Source organism: Acyrthosiphon pisum, chromosome A2, assembly GCF_005508785.2.
Source record: "Acyrthosiphon pisum isolate AL4f chromosome A2, pea_aphid_22Mar2018_4r6ur, whole genome shotgun sequence".
Lineage (NCBI taxonomy): Eukaryota > Metazoa > Arthropoda > Insecta > Hemiptera > Aphididae > Acyrthosiphon > Acyrthosiphon pisum.
In genome coordinates, this window is record NC_042495.1 from 111738352 (window position 1) to 111756465 (window position 18114).

Consider the following 18114-nt stretch of genomic DNA (forward strand, 5'->3'; position numbering starts at 1 on the left):
AAAATTTTACCCAGTTATTTAAATTGACATTTTTCTTTATATAGTTTTTATTTTTCAAAATATTTCACTAATTTTTAATCTATTTATAGGCAATTGAAATAATCGATTTTTTTTGATTTTTTTTTTTATAAATGTTGATAAAAAAAAATTAGCTGGGACAAAATACTTGAAAATTTAATAGAAGGGTCCACATATGTTGTTCTAACTCCCATTCAAAAATTATAAAAATACATAGGCACAATTTTTTTTTATAAGCATTTAAAGTTCAAATTTTGACTAAATACGTAAAAATTACGGCAATGTTCAAATAATCTTAAACAGAAATTCATAAAAGTTTTTCTTTTTAATTCTAAGATTTGGAAATTTAATACAAGGCTCCTAACATATTTTTACAATAGCAGTTGCAAAATAAAAGGAATACATTGTCACAATTTTTATTTATAAGCATTTAAAGTTCAAATTTTGACAACATATTATGTAAAAATCACGAAAATTCGTAAATTATTTTATGCTAGAAATTCATAAAAAATTTTCCTTTTATATCTAAGATTTCAAAATTTAATACAAGGCTCATAATATATTTTTACAATAGCAATTGAAAAATAAAAGAAATATATAGTCACGATTTTTTTTTTATAAGCATTTAAAGTTCAAATTTTGACTAAATACGTAAAAATTACGGCAATGTTCAAATTATCTTAGACAGAAATTCATAAAAGTTTTTCTTTTTAATTCCAAGATTTGGAAATTTAATACAAGGCTCCTAACATATTTTTACAATAGCAGTTGCAAAATAAAAGGAATACATTGTCACAATTTTTATTTATAAGCATTTAAAGTTCAAATTTATACGAAATATGTCAAAATTGCGAAAATTTGCAAGTAATTTAGTGGTTGAAAAATCGTAAAAATTTTTTCTTTTATAACTAAGTTTTTAAAATTTGGTACAAGGTTCTCCATAAGTTTTTCTTTAAAAATAATATATCCTAGACTGACAAATCATCTCCGTTCAGAATCGTTTTTCGTATACAATGATATAATATCATTGGATTCAAATTTAATTCCATCCATTACAGTAACCCACTTGTAACCTACTGTACAGCAGAGCGACATCCACGACTTACCCGCCTTTTTTTTTTTTGTGTGTGTGTGTACACGATAAGTAGTTGAAATAATGCTTCGATTTTCAACTTCAGTATCTTGTTCGACGGGAATGTGAATATTGTTGTAAAATTTCCAATAGTTTTAAAAAGCGCCTGGAAAAACAACATAAAACTTAAGGAAAAACGGGAATTTTTATGCTAAATCGGTTTTCCACAAAATCGATTTTGATTTTTGGTGTAACTCTAAAACAAATGAACGTATACACATGCAATTTTCACTGGTTGTTTATATTTGCATTTCTTATACACAATAACATTTTCAAAATATGTTTACTTGTTTTGAGCTGTTTACGGACAATTTCATATTTCAATTTTTATTTATTTTTTCTATGAATATCAATAAAGTTTTATCTGTTGTGCCAAAAGCGTAAAAATGTAATGCAAGACTCCTGATTTATTGTTACAATAGCAGTTGAAATATATTAAAAATACATAGGCACAATTTTTTTTTATAAGCATTTAAAGATCGAATTTAGACAACATTTATCAAATTTAAAATTGAATAATTATTTTGTAGTTAAAAGTTTATAAAATGATCTACTTTTATATCTAAGGATTGAAAATTTAAAACATGATTCCACGTAAGTAGTTAATTCAGTTACCAAAAAATCTAAAAAATACATAAGCACAGTTTATTTTTATAGTAATTTTAAGTTAGTAAGGCGAAATTACATATTAATAAACATATAGTATAACTATTTTAGTTATTTTGTTGTGATTGTATAATATAATTTGTGATACTTGAAACTTCTAAAATCTAAAGTATACTATTATATATCTATGATTGTATCACGGTTTGTTGTTGATGTATAACGCGTTATAAGTACCTAATGGATATTTGGAATTTATTATTGGTACCTATTATAGGTCAATTTTTTTATTAATACCATAGATAAGTATATAATATGTCTTATACCTAGACTGACATACCGTCTCCGCTCAGAATCGTTTTTCTTATACAATGATATTATATCATTGAATTAAAATTTAAGACGATCCATTATAAAGGGACCCACTTGTACTATACAGCAGAGCGACATCCACTTGCTTACCTTTTTTTTTGTTTGAAAGTGAATCTAGTTAGTACTTTTGGGAATAAAAAAAAAATAGAAAAACAAAAATTTTGTTGCAAAACCAGTTTTGAGAAAATTAATTTTCTTATTTTGTTATAATTCAAAAACGAATAACCATAGAACATGAAATAATTAATAAATATCAAAATATTTTGAAATTTTTCTTAACTGTTTATAAATGATATGTGAAATTTTAAATTTTTTTTTCAATCATTGATTATAAAATAATTGTAGTTTAGACAAAAAATTTAATACATTTTTTTTTAATAAAATATTTAATTTAATAAAATCAGTTATTTTTAGGACGCGTAACATGTTTGATGGTTTCTCACACAGTTAGGGCATACGAGCTGCCGGGCCACCACACAGATTCCTATAAAAATTAGTATAGAAGTTTCAAGTTAGTATTGTTGCTACTGATGTGCCAATAGGAATATTCCGTGAATATGTATGTTCCAGTAACATGTCGCATCAAAATAGTCAATTATATCTGTATTATCGGGTGTACAAATTGATTTCAACTTTCAAGTTCTTCATGCCTTCAATCACTTTTTTCACCGGCAAAAAAGCTGAGCCATCGATCATACTTCAATAATGGCTAAAGGCGTTATCATGATTATATTTATTTCGTACCTAATTCTAATTCTTGTAGTTTTCTATGTGTGCCTTGGCACAAATAATAAAACAACCTTGTATTACCAAATGTTCACTAATAACGGTTTTTGCTGCTTGGATATAACGCAGCTTGTTCGAAGTCCATCTTCATTATCGGAAGATAGGGATGAACATTGTTTTCTGAACATTTATTGAGAATAGCAGTTAACAAAATATTGAGGTAATAAATTTATTCATACTTTTTAATTCTAATAACATATAATTGTATAAAAAAAATTTGAGACTCAATTTAAAGTTTCCATCGCAGAACCACGTATTGATCCCTGATAAATTAACTAATCCCCCATCCAATGAAAAAGTTATTATTCGCTCATTTGATCGTTCGTCTTTGTACATTGCCCATACATTATTAATTATAAGATCTGATAAACATGATGGTTTTTTTAGATTACCTTTATTTTTTAGACGCCGCAACGTCAAAAAATGTAGAAATGTGCTCGGACTTCTGTCCGATAATCAAAAAATGAGTGGACTTTTTTCATAACGAACTTTTTGTCAGGGATTCATAGGTAGTATAGAGGTCTGTACGCCATCGTGGATGCCCGCAATAATTATCAGTGATTTATTTTCGTAAGTATTACTTTGTTTTCCCGGGGAGCCATAATATCTCGGACCGGCACTATAATTACATCGTGTAAGCTGAATTGAAACTGTTAACGCGAGCCTATTAAAGTGATGATATAGGCAAAGCGTCATAGGAGAGGGCACATTATATTATCACACTGTTTGTAAGCATTTTTCGCAAATCGTAATGCATACGCGACACTGAACAATGTTTTTTTCGTATAGAACAAGCGAATGCAAGTGTGACGTGTACACTGTGCATGGGCGTACAATTGTGAGGGGGGGGGTTAAATCCCACCTTACAAAACGATTTATTTAAAATAATCCAGAGGGCTTATATGTAAATCAAGGGATATTTTTTTTTGCGGGGGGGGGGGGGGGGGGCTAAAAATATTTTTATTAATTATGTGTTTTTTCAAAAAATAAAATTATAAAATGCATAACTAATTTAACTTATGCGTATTGGTGTGCTGTTGGTGGGTCCGCGAGGAGGGGGATTAAGTTAGTTTGTACCACGGACTTAGATATAAGTATATAACCATCCTTTTCACCTTCACCCCCTGTATATTCGATGATTTCGATGCCAATTGCCAATCTATTCATTTTTTATAAGTCCCTGAATCCGCAACGATTAAATATTAATTTGATGTTGTAACTACGATTATCTGGACTCGGTAGATATGTTCGATATCGGTTGTTATTGTGCCAATAACATTATACAAATAGGGATGTAATCAGTGGCGTCGGAGAAGGGGGTAGAGGGGGAAATTTACCCCTCAGATATGATCCAAGGGGGACAAAAGTATACTTTTGCCCCCCTCTACTTCATTAAAATTAAAGGGTATACAATAGTAAATTACGTTTAATTTATACGTTTACGTATTCAAAATTAGTGTAATTTTCATGAACGTATGAATAATTATATGCCTAGTAACATTATTATTATTATTATAACATAATACATAGGTACCTAATAAGTAATAAACATACTGAGTAATTTTTATTTATATATTGTTACTTTAGAATATAACTTCAGGTATAAAGTAAATATATTTTGTGTTTTGTTTCAATATATAAATGTCTAAATATAATATATCTATATTTATATTATACAATAATTATATCAATACATTTATATAGGTAATTATTCTCATATTATAATGTATTACCCATATCAACATTAAAATAATAAAATATTAAGAAAGGTTTTCTGTTATAAATCACAAATAAATATATAATAGTTGTTAGGTGTTTTAAGTTCTGCCTCCCCCCCCCTCATGAAAAATAGTTCCTGCACCACTGAATGTAATCATCTACAACAACCGAAACCAAACAGAGGAAAATGCCCACATTGCGATTTTACCCCCTTCCCCAAATGACGCTCGACCGTCACCGACGTGGACGACACTCTGGACGTTTCTGGTAACAGATAACAGTCGTTCCAGTGAACAGACCAGTTCACGACTCACATAATTTTACTGTGAAATGCATCCTCACTTGTTGAATGTGAGAATACCAGTACAACGCATAGTTAAGGTACACTTTAGACGTTTTTAATTTGTTTTTGATTATTTTAATAATTTTTAAATCTAAAATGAACTATGAGAATAAAGATCCTTCAAGAATTTATTTTGGAATAAATCCACGAGGAAAGGTAAAAACTTTTTTAGTACCTATTGGCTATTATTAAGTATTCGTACAACCTACATATTTTGTGCATTATTGGAACGGTTTTTGTGGGTTTATTTTCGGAGTTTGGGACTTAGGAGTGAATTTTATTGAGTTTTAGAAATACCTACTTGTAAGGAACCTCGTATTACATTTACAAACCTTAGCTGTTAAAATTGAAAATGTTTTGTATTTTAATGTAATTTCTAGTAAACAAGACTTATGAGGAATCTTGTTGTTTTGAAACCTTAGGTGTCAACAATTTTTGAAATTTTACTTTTAACCTTCAAAGTACTATCCAGTTCCAATTTTTTATCATAAGCCTTCAATGTTGAACATTTTTGTTTAGCTCGAATGCGTGATAATTATTGTAAATTATTATTGTCATCATCTCTTATATATTTTTTGTTGAAACTTAGTATTTCAAGGTGTCCGGTATGTGCGATATGCTCAGCGACTATCTTGTGTGCCTATAATATTATCGTAGATAAGCGCCCAGGTCAGTAGTAATACTGACGACGTAGCGAACATATCGCACTCTCGGCACAACGGGCGTTTATATAATTTTATGTAATATATTGATAATTAATATTTAATGTGAACCAGTCAAATAGAAATAAAGTAAAATCGTTCATTGATTCAAAATAATTGTTTTCATTGTGCGTAACATGAACTATGAAAATAAAGACCCATCAAGAATTTATGTTTTCAATAAAAATCCACCAGGAAAGGTAAAAATATTTTGAATACTATTAAGTATACCTACAACTTACCTAGGTACCTACATTATAATTGGAACGGTTTTTGTGAGGCACGCTCTTATGGTTTATTGTCAGGGGGTTGGGACTTCGGAGTGAATTTTACTGGGTTTTAAGGACGAAATCTGATGATTGTATACTTCATATTTAATATTATAATTTATTATAAGAAGTCGTTGGTATTTTTGACATTTTAAGGTTCCTGTAAGAAATACTTGTAAGGAACCTTGTATTAGATTTATAAGCCTTAGCTGTTAAAATTGAAAATGTATTGCATTGTAATATAGTTTCCAGTAAATAAGACTTATGAGGAATCTTGTAGTATTGAAACCACAGAGTAAAGAATATTAACCTTATGTGTCAATAATTTTTGAAATTTTACTTTTGGCCTTCAGATACTATCCAGTATCCAGTTCTAATTGTATACCAAAATCCTTTAATGTTAAATTTTTTTTTTTTGTTTTAATAATAGAATATTTAGAGTCTATGCTTCGAGGCAAAATAACTAATAACGAAATTAGACAACATTATGTATATAAAGCACAGCAATGATGCATTATGTGAGGACTGAGGAGGGAGGCCACCCTGCAGTGATTGAACTCAACGTTATTACTTTGTCCCCTAATCTTTGTTGGAAATTGAAACATTTTTATTGCTTCCAAAAGTGATGTTTGACAGTCGGACATTTAAACAATTTTTTATAAAAACACAATAGTGAATAGATATGTCCATAGATATATACATAAACTAGATTGCCGTCTTTATGCTACAGTTGTGACTAATGTTGAAGTCGGCCGCCATTTAAGGCAGGCAGGCAATGTTTACATTTATTCATATACATATTATATACTTATATATAACATGATATATACACTGCGATAATATTATTTTGTAAATGGCGGCCGACGTCGATGATAAGAAGGATACGGCTATCTAGTTGTTGTATATATCTACGGATATGTGATATGTCAAACTGATATACATTCGTCGCTCAGTTAAAAATTTAATACGCGCGGACTCTTGACGACCGGTCGATTGTATTATATAGGTATACGCTAGTGATGTAATCCTAAAAAAGTTTATGGGCACACGCCTCAATCATTGTAAAAAATAATGCGGGAGGCCATGTCCCCCACTCTCTTCATTTTTTAGTACTTATCCATGTTACCTACCAGTGACTGCCGCACGTTTGGTGAACAAAACGAGTATTTTCATTTGTAGATGGCATATTAAACCAACATAGAATTATGGTGGATAAAATACTTAGGGTAGATAGCATATTAAACAAGTATCCACTATATCGTCTATTTGTCAGTTGTCTAAATAATAGACAATAATATCTCTTAAAGTGTCATTTAGGTATATTTAAACTATTGTTCCATAAATAATGTTTAAAGCATGTAATGCTTAACAAAATTAAAAATTGAATAATTTAACTTAAAATATTAATTAACATAATATTATGAAACATTTTTAATACTTTTTACATGATGAAAGTAATTGCCATGATTTGTATTTTTGATCTTTAATTTTAGTGCTGGTATTAACTTTTTTTATCTTGGTCGTTTTTCTGGAATTTCTCCATTTTTAGCTGACAAGAAGAAACACTTTTTCTACACAACACAAAACATCTATGCATTCCACAGTAGGTAGTTGTGTACTAACATTTTGTGAAAGATAATATTATATTTATTTTTATATTAATGTACGTGTAATGTGTATAGGTACTGTATAATAATATTTTTGCTATTAACACCGTTTACTATTTAATAAATATTAGATACAGAATATAAATATTATTTACTTTGTAACGTTAATATGTCTTGTTTATGGTCCGTGTAACCTACGTACGACGATTTTCGTTAAAGGTACGCGCATAAATATAAAATTAGATAGGTACATCATCTTAATTCATAGTTTTTATTGTATGTATGTAAGTAATATATTAAGTAGTAACCAACCCATATATTATAGATATGACTTATAGTATTTTTGTTGAATAATTTTATCAATAAAATATGATGCATAGCTGCGGACAATGAGTGGCGTGTTTAGTCTTGTTGGTGCAAGAAATTTCTCACTAAATCCAATGGGTAGGTTACTCACGCCACTGGTAGTAACCGATAATAATATTGTGGCATTGTAATACATAATTGTTCGTAATTTCATTGTAATTGTAGAATAATGCGCAATTCTATATATTATCAGTAACCGTGGGAATGCACTTGCGTACGTGACAATATTCTCAGTCCTAAATTGTTGGATCAGCAGATTTCTTTCCCTTCCTTCGAGGCCTGGCGTTGGCCATGCTATAACGCTCTAGTCCCACCGACCCAAAACAGTCCATTCTAAGGAAGAGAATCCGACACCTGACTCCTTTTCTCGGTTTCGCGAGAGCTTGTTACTCCAGTGCATGTCGGATCTGCATCTCTACACGCTATTAAGAATAATCTATAATATTATTCTAATCCATTGAATCGTACAACGGACATAATTAATATTGTCTGTTTCTGGGTATAGTAAATAAAGAGTGATTAAATTCAGTAGGTAGGTATAAACATTGTCAACTGCTCATAAAGATATCCGGTCGCATTCGAGGATACATCGTAATATAGGTAATGTTATATATTGATTGCGGATATTACATTATATGCATATTTTCAAGGCTGGGCAAGTTAATGATTTTTTTTAACTCAGTTAAGTTAAGTTAATATGCACCAATAACAAAAAGTTAAAAGTTAATTTAACTATAGGTTAACTCAGTTAAGTTAAAAGTTAATACACAATTTTTGTTAACTTTTTATTAAGTTAAAAAAAAGTTAATTTGTTTATACAACGCTAACATACTTAATTTTTTCCAACCCAAAACTAAATTATAGACTATAGTGTTTATATTTTATACAGTGTTTCCATATTAGTTAAATTCGAATTATATACATTTTTTACTTTAAACAATTCACGGTAAATATTTTTTGACATGAAAACGAAATATAGGTACTGAAGTAGTGAAATAGGATAAAATTAAAAACAAAATAAATTAACTTAACTTACTTCTTGAAATGAAAAATGAACTCGTTAATTTCACGTTAATTAAAAAAGAAATTTAGTAAGTTAACAGTTAAGTTAATGAAAAGCCAAAATTAACTAGTTAAGTTAAAAAGTTAATATAAAATTAACTTATTAACTTAACTTTAACTTTTTAACTCGTTAATGCTCAGCCTTGCATATTTTACATAAAATTATATTGTATGGTGTATTTTATCAAATTTTCGAATACACGATCTCGACACTCGAGAGTCCTCCGAACACCTGGATGATGGTAACAGTGTGATTTTAATATTTGCACCTGATATTATTCTTCAGCACTTTTAACTTATAAGTTATAACTGTAGTAATCTTACAGATTCTTATAGGCTATAGCTTTAATATCCAATTTTATTATACATAACTAATGATAGGAGTATTATTATTATATTTATCTTATTTTTATGTCATTACAATAATCCAATGTATAAAGTCAGTGTTAAAAGTACAATTTAGATGGGCCTATAAACAATTTATGAAAACACATGTTTTGTTTTGAGGCGTTAAGATTTGACAAATTATTGGTTGGTTGTTTATGGTATTGTGAAAGACTGCATCACCTAGATACTTATATAATTACCTATATCTTTGTTGTACATTTTAATGGAAAATTGGTGCTACTTCGTTGTGTTGATGAACCTATACTTACCTATACTAACCAATGTTGGTTCAGGGAAAACTTAAAATTTTTTTTTATATTAATCAGTACCTACTACCTATACTTGAAAATTTCTGTAAATTGTCATCTGGATATACCTGTTAGCAAACGAAAAAAAAAAAATTGAAAAAAAGGGTATTTTTACGCAAAAACAGTTTTTGACAATATTGGTTTTATTTTTTTGTTGCAATTAAAAAATAAATAACAGTAGGGACTTGAAATGTTCACCAAATATTCATATTATCATTTACTAGACTCGGTATAATTTTCAAAATATTATGTTGCTGCTTATAATACTGTGCTATTTATATATTGTGTAGATATTTTTAAATTTATGAGTTACAATATTTTTGTTTGTGAGTCAAACTTGAAAATTTAATACAAGGTTCCTCATATGTTATATTACAGCAAATCAACAATTAATATTGAAAATAAATAGGTAGACATAATTGTTGGACCCTTTCCGTTATACGTATACCACGGCAGTGATGCTCGCGTTGCCACTCACTCGCTGAGCTGCGCTCGGACAAAAAATCGAAAATAACCCTCGACTTGCGATCACTGACGTCCTCCCATAAAGTAGGAAATGGAAATTTTTTTTTATGAGCATTCAAAGTTTGGCATGTTTAAAAACTTCATTTAAGTCACTGACATTTGCAAATTATACAGAAATTCATAACTTTTTAAATTGTATCACCCACGGTTTGTACATTTCATACAAGATTCTTCATAAGTTCATTTATTGAAAATGAAAATTAAACAGATTTTGTACCGTCACAATAGTTTGAAGTTCATATTTTGACGACTTTGAATAATAGTTTATTTTCAACCGATTTTTATTATTTTGTTATTATTGAAAAAATATTGATCGTAGAAATTTGAAATATTCCATTCATGCTTAAATTATTTTATTCTATCCTCAGAAATATTCTCAAAATATTTAGACAAATTTTAAACTATATACCTATTACAAGGCATTTGACATTTAAACATTTTCGATTTTTTTTTACATTTTTCCGTTTAAAGTGTTAGTAAAAATGTTGAGGCTCTGTCAATAAGTTCAAAAATTCAATACAAGATCCCTCATAAATTGTTCTTATAATATTAAAATGTGCTAATTATTTTGTAGGTACCTAGTTTAAAATTTTTTTTAAATAAAACTTGAAAATGTAATACAAGGTTCACCACATTAGGTAGTTCTTATTGAAAGAAAAAATCTAATAAAATGTGTAAGACTGTTTTTATTTTTAGACATTCGAAGTTGGACTTTTTATGAAATTGAATATTTAACGAAGAATAAAGATTTTAATTAGGAATTTTGTTGTAATTAAAAAATATTATTCGTGGGACTTGAAACTTTTATAAGTACACATGATACTACAATTTTCTATAAACAATGGTATTTTAAAAATATTTATACTAAGAAACTATTTACATTTCACACCGTTCTACGGTAAGTCCGGTTTTGTTTAAAAAGTATTAATAACAATAATAATGATATAGTAATAGTACCTATTATAAAATATAATGTTTTCGGAAAAAAACAATTAACATACCGTACCTATAACTATAAATTATAAAAGTAAAATAAAGTATAGGTACTCGAATTATTATGGGTAAACCGAATTCCTAAAACAAACCCCGATAATGAATCCCAAAAAACAAATATTAGGATAATATTACGTTTCCTAATATTTTTACGATAATGTAATAACTTATAATGTTGTAGTACCTAGGTAATACAATTATAAAATAATAATAGGTATAAAATATATAAAAGCAAGTTAAATCGTATTCAATATTTATTTTAATGTTTAAACGTATGTTGGGTTTTTTTAATTGAATGATTATCCTAGTTACTTGAATTTTATTTTTTTCATAATTTATTGTTGAACTTAGAGGTACTTACAGTATTTAAATATGAATGAAATTAATTAAATAACAAGTACCAATCCTATTTACCTAATATATCTTTTTTGTAAATAAATATATATTCAAACATTTCCATGTGGTTGTGAGTAAAATTGTAGGGCAATCAGTAATTGGGCCACATTTTATCTACACGATTCGTATAAAATAATTGTTTACTTTTTACTTCCCGGAGATTGGGCCATAAATTCTTCTATGGGGTTTTTTACGGGGATTTTTATTTCATTATCTTCTTATTCGAGTTATTAAGTAATAAACATGTTTACACTTCCACTTAGCTTCAATCAAAAATTAACATATTTTATTATATTAAAAATATTGATGCATTAGCTCCAATAATGTGTCCAAAGTTTTTGAGATATTCAAAACCACCATTTTTAAAAATTAAATACCTACATCAATTAAGTATTAACAATATTTATATTTTTTCTAGAATGTGGGTATCTATAGAAAAAAAAATTTAATAGATTTGTACAAAAACATAATTAAAAATGAACCCGATCTCAAATTCTCAAAACTAGCGAGAAGATTATCACAAGAAACTGGAATTGGCTATATAACAGTTAAAAAAACTGTTCGAGAATATTTGGGTGGACAACCAATAACACAAAAAATAAAACAATATGGACCACCGGAAAATGAAAAAATTGGCACTTTCGAGAAATGTAAAATTCTCCAAAAAATTCATAGTTTTTGGTTAAGACAAAAAATACCAACTTCAAAAAATATATTACTCGCCATTAATGCTGATCCGGGTCTTCCATCACTAAACTTTACCTCATTAGAAAAAGTGTTTAAAGACCTACGTATTAAATATACGAGATGCATTCATCAGACGCGTGCTCTTACGGAAACAGAAGATATTGTACTATGGCGTCGTAAATATATAGAAGATATACGGCGCTACCGAAATGAAGGTAGAACTATTTACTATTTGGAAGAGACATGGGTTAACGTCGGGGGATATTCATCCAAAGAATTATGGACCGATATAGAATCTCCGAGAAAAGGCAAACAGATAATTGTCGTGCATATTGGATCGGTCGAAGGTTTCGTGGAGGGGGGTCTGCTATGCTTTGAGTCGAAAAACGATACGTCCAACTACCATGACCATATGAATGAAGACATATTTTATGACTGGTTCTGTGGTATATTACCTTTACTCAAGGAGAACTCCGTTATAGTTTTTGACAACGCGTCACACTATAAGGTAAAAAATCACGTACCCAATACGTCTTGGAATAAGGGTTGTATTTTAAAATGGTTTGAAGGTAAAGGCATAAAATTCGATACGCCACTGAAGAAGGTTCAATTAATTGAAAAAGTGAATGAGATAAGAATTATCTTTGACAACTATAAAAGAAGTGTACAAGAAGCAATAAATCATAATAAAGCTGTTCTACGTTTACCTCCGTACCACTGTCAATTAAGTCCAATGCAGTTAGCATGGGAGGTTGTTATCAACCACGTGAAAATTAAAAACTGTACGAGTTCTAAGCTGGACGATGTACATCAACTATTTAATGATGGGGTTAAACTAGTAACGACCGAGATGTTGGCCGGTTACGTAAATTCCTCAATTGCGTATGAAGACAAACTTTGGAACCTGGATATCATTACCGATAGTATTTTGAATTCAATGATATATCAGTAGTAATTATTTGTTATTGTACCTAAAGTTATATAAATATACAAAAAGCGATATTGAGCGGATGCCGTTTGTCAGCTTATATTCCTAAGACAATTTTTAATTAATTTATATTACTAGTGGTAATTCATTTTTCTATTAATTGTAAAAAACCATAATTCTTTGTTTAAATTGGTATCTAATTTTGTCAAAATTTAACATATTATTTGCTCCAGAGTTTCGTCGAAAAAATAGTGCTTTATTTATTGCAAAAGATTCATTATGCTAAAATAAAATATACTCTTAATGTATATCATTTATATAAATATTGAATTTAATATGTTTCAATATGAAATAAAATAAAATACCATTATAATGCTTAAGGATTAAAAATAATGAAAAAAAGATTGTTTAGATATTGTAAATATTATGTTATATTACGAATTATAATATTACTATACAACATAATGAAATATCAAAGAGAAGGTTTTAATTAAAAACATTTATTAAATCGGTAATGAATAATGTACTTATTTTAATAATAATGTATGATTTATAACTACACACAATATAATGTTATTAACTCATTATAATATTATCATCATCTGAGTTACTGTGTAACTTTTGGCTTTAACGGAATTTACATTGCACCTATACATAATAAAACAGGTTTAGGACATTATATTTCTATAATAATAATTTTTTTATTTTTCTGTAAAAAATTGTTTGATGTGGAACATAATATAGAGATATTGTTATAAATTGTTTTAATTTGTATGATTGTTTATAAAACATGTTTGTTCTAGTTGTTAATTGTTTATTTTGATTTGTTAAATTTTTTTTACACATTTAACACATTAAAAAGTATATTTAAATTGTTATTCTTGTTGTTCTATCATGTAAAAGTTTTAACACTAAAAGTAAAATATAACTTGTAATTTTTTTTTATAAAAATCATATTTAAGGGTTAAACTGTTAATGAATATTTAGAAAATATTTGAGGTATTTCTGGGTTATCTCGGTTACCGAAATATTTACAAGACTACCTGGTATAATCTTTTGGGTTATCTTAAATTCTTAACTACCAACATTTTTAAATTAATAAGTATATTTTCGAAATATATTTTTGAAATTTAACTAACATTCAGTTATTACATTTATTAGGTAGGTCACAAACAGATATCTTATATTTTTTTAGGTAGCTGTTATTATCGCATAATTATTCAATAATAAACAAATTGTAAGTAAATTTCTTAGGGGCGTAGAGTATAGATATCATCTATGTTCTCTTCTGAAACGTATAAGTATAACTACAATTTATCCAATATAATTTAATCGTGTATTTTTTATACTAAAAAAATAGAATTTTTAGTGTTTATTTTTTTTATTTTAAATAGCTCAAGAGCATTGCTATGAGTTCATGGTGCACTCATGTGGACTCTCAGGAAAAAAATAACTGTCCAGAAATTCCTAAAGTGTATGTTGGTTCATTTTGGGATCGTCCTTATAAAAATGATGTTAATCGGATGTAAGTTTATGTACAGTTAATACTTAATTTACTATACAATTTCCAATTATGAGGGGAAATTAAATCAATTTTAGCTACCTTATTGCTAGACAATTATAACTATTTGCACTGTATAGTGAATACTGCAGGTAACTGATATTTAAACATTTAAAAAAACTGAATATTATATAAAAGTGTGTTTTTTAAAAGCACAAGCTTGTATTTAAAAATCATGATTGGCTGTTCAGCAGGCATCAATCAAAAATGAATACCGGAATTAACATAACAATATTATATAATATACTGAATCGTACTTTAATGTTAGTTTGATAAATCAATTTTGTTAAAAAGTTATAAAGTGTATACACTTATTACAACTTATGATATTCAAGTATAGGTACTATAGGAATAAATTTAAAAATGTTTTATTTTTGAATTTATTTTTTTTATTGATCTTTAAATATAACTTGGCAGCAAGGGCCAAAAATGTTGTGTTATAATATTTAATTAATGTATTATAATTATTCCTAATAATTGAAAAATTAAGAAGTAGTGATTGATTTATGCTCATTTATGCTTATAAAATTGTATAGAGAAGTGTATTTTTCAAAAGCATAAGCTTGCATTTAAAAAAAATATGATTGGCTGTTCAGCAATCAAAAATTAATACTGGAATTAAGATAATATTATATATACAGGATTGTAATCTAATCTTTGTTTGATAAATCAATTTTGTAAAAAAGAACCCTGTTTAAAGTTTACACTTATTCAATTTATAATATTTAAGTATACAAGGAACTAATTCATTAAAACATGTTATGTCATAATACATTTTATGTAATCAAATTATTCATAATAATTGAAAAATAAGAAGTAATGATTGATTTACGCTTATAATAATTTTGTATGTTTACATTTTAATGTTTAAACTAGTATTTAATTGTAAGTTTAGTATGTTTTATTAAGAAGAAAATGACTTATTTCAAGATATGAAATGTCTTCCCCGCTATTCAGTCATATCCAATTTGAATAATATTGGAAAGAGAGCAAACACAGCAATTTTAAGTATTATTATTTATTAGTATACCTATTGTATAGGTACAGTATAATACTAAATATATTATGGGATGTAAAATATGATAAAATTAATATTTAGCAGCTTGTAATTTACTATTCTAAATTAAAACCCTGTTTAAGGTACAAGCATATATTATAATGAGCGAGCTCAAATCACGTTTACCACTATTATCAAGGATTATAAATAAAACTCATCATCAAAATGAGTTAGGTAATAAGTAATTTGGAAAATGTGTTTAAAATAAATATTGAAAAGGAATTTAATTTTACTAACCTAAAAATAATTCCAGTTCCAATAATTTAAGTTCCACAAAAAAATAAAATGTATTCTTTTCCCGATTTATTTGATAATACTAAGTGAGCGATGTTCTTTTCCAACAGCGCAAATGGCAAATCATTCAGTATTGAAATGAATGCTTTTGATATTTGTCACAATTTAAACTCTATAAAAAGTACTTTCTAATTTAATTTTTTTTATTTAGCTGCTAAAGAAGAATTTTTACAGTCAAAATTACAAGATTCAATATTATCCAAAATATGGAAATTAGCTGACCAATATGGAGATGGTTTTTTGGATTCTGACGAATTTGCTTTAGCTATATATTATTTAATTAAGATTAAATTAGAAGGCTCGGAATTTCCGGACACTTTACCAAAACATTTGTTGCCCCTATCAAAAACTAATAATTCTTTAAAAATCATTCTTAAAGATTTAGGACCTTGAACAGGCCCACTGTATAAAAAATTGAATAATTTCACCCCTGTGATAATTTTTAATATAAAACATTATTTTATATCTAGTTGAAAACTATTTCATATGTTAATATTGATGTGTCATACAATTGATATTCAACAACAAATATTATAAGAACGTGTGTATGTTTAAAATTAAATTATTTAAGGTATAAAATACATCATAAATTCATAACTTATAATTTTCTATAGAAAAAAAATGTTACTAAATTACAGGATTCAAATAAAATAGTATTTGATAATGATAAAATAATTATAAAATACATTTTATTATTAAAATGTTTTGGTAAAATAATACAAGTGTAAATATTATTTTTTATTTTTATTTTATGATCTATTCTCACTCTTTTTGTTAATAACTTTCAAAGTAAAAAAAAAAAAAATTTCAGAAAAATTAAATTGTCAACGCATAGATAATTTAGTGACGATTTCAAATCTGCTTTCAAAGTTAGTATCAGAATATTATATTGGGCGTAGTGATTTAAGTCGTGAGTTATGTTTTTGACCGAAAATGAATCACACTCCAGCCCCCTTAACGACAAATATAACATTAATTGTGTGTATGTTTAAATTATATTTTATAAAATACATCATAAATTCATAACCTAGAAAAACATGTTACCAAATTACAGGAATCAAATAAAATAGTATTTTAATATTATGATAAAATAACATTTTATTATTAACTGTTCAGAGTTTACTACTACTATAAATTAGTTTTCTATGTGTGTGTTATTGCCAGGGATGGAAAACGTTTTTAAAAAACGTTATTAAACGGAAAAAAACAAAAAACGAAAACAATTAATAAAACATAAACAAAAAACAACTGAAAACGATAACAAAAAATCCCAAAAACCAAAAAAATTTAATAAAGAAATCAAAAACGAAAACAAAAATAAATTATAATGTTATACATAATTAAATAAAATTATACCATGAAAAAGAAAAATTCACTTGTCTTTACTTTTTAATCTTCAACTTTAAAAAAATTTTAATTTTAAATCAGAAATTTTGAATTTTCTAATTTTTATATAAATTATAATTTTGATTTAAAATTTAAATATTAAGAATAATTAATTTTAATTTTTAACTTTTAAGTGCATTTCTGTATTGCGCGTTACTATTATAACTTAAAAGTTAGAAGTTATAACTTATAAGAATATTACACAATACAATGTATATGATTTTAATTTAAATGTTGTGGTAAAATAATACAAGTATAAATAGGTATGTTTTTTCTTTTAAAATTTTACATTTTTCCATTCGATTGAGCATGAGAGATTCTTTTTGTACCTTCAACTATAGTCTATACATATCCAAATATTAAAAAAAGGTGGGTAAGTGGATTTCGCTCTGCTGTACAGTAGGTTACTAGTGGGTCACTGTATAATGGATGGTATTAAATTTGAATTCAATGATATAATATCATTGTATAAGAAAAACGATTCTGAGCGGAGACGGTATGTTAGTCTAGGTATAAGACATAATATTATATTAGGTACCTATAATAAATTCCAAATTAATCATATCATAATATTTATTAGTACTTATAACGCGTTATACATCAACAAAAAACCG

The 18114-nt window shown here is 27.2% G+C and overlaps 2 protein-coding genes across 2 annotated transcripts; both read left to right on the forward strand.

Annotated features, from left to right (window-relative positions):
* The first annotated feature begins 5566 nt into the window (after positions 1 to 5566).
* LOC107884834 lies at positions 5567 to 13532 on the forward strand. Its single transcript, XM_016807760.2, has 2 exons — positions 5567 to 5874; positions 12006 to 13532. The coding sequence occupies exons 1-2, from the start codon at positions 5812 to 5814 to the stop codon at positions 13224 to 13226; spliced, it is 1284 nt and encodes a 427-aa protein (XP_016663249.1). The 5' UTR covers positions 5567 to 5811; the 3' UTR covers positions 13227 to 13532.
* A 2348-nt stretch (positions 13533 to 15880) lies between these two features.
* Positions 15881 to 16676, forward strand: LOC103310492 (EH domain-containing protein 3-like). Its single transcript, XM_029489576.1, has 2 exons — positions 15881 to 15994; positions 16266 to 16676. Exons 1-2 carry the CDS (start codon positions 15922 to 15924, stop codon positions 16505 to 16507), a joined length of 315 nt encoding a protein of 104 aa, XP_029345436.1. The 5' UTR covers positions 15881 to 15921; the 3' UTR covers positions 16508 to 16676.
* Positions 16677 to 18114: the final 1438 nt, after the last annotated feature.

Coding starts and splice junctions, on each gene's coding strand:
- LOC107884834 (XM_016807760.2), top strand. CDS start 5,812: ATGAACTATGAAAATAAAGACCCATCAAGAATTTATGTTTTCAATAAA. Junction 5,875..12,005: donor ATAAAAATCCACCAGGAAAG/GTAAAAATATTT, acceptor TATTTTTTCTAG/AATGTGGGTATCTATAGAAA.
- LOC103310492 (XM_029489576.1), top strand. CDS start 15,922: ATGAGCGAGCTCAAATCACGTTTACCACTATTATCAAGGATTATAAAT. Junction 15,995..16,265: donor TCATCATCAAAATGAGTTAG/GTAATAAGTAAT, acceptor TTTTTTATTTAG/CTGCTAAAGAAGAATTTTTA.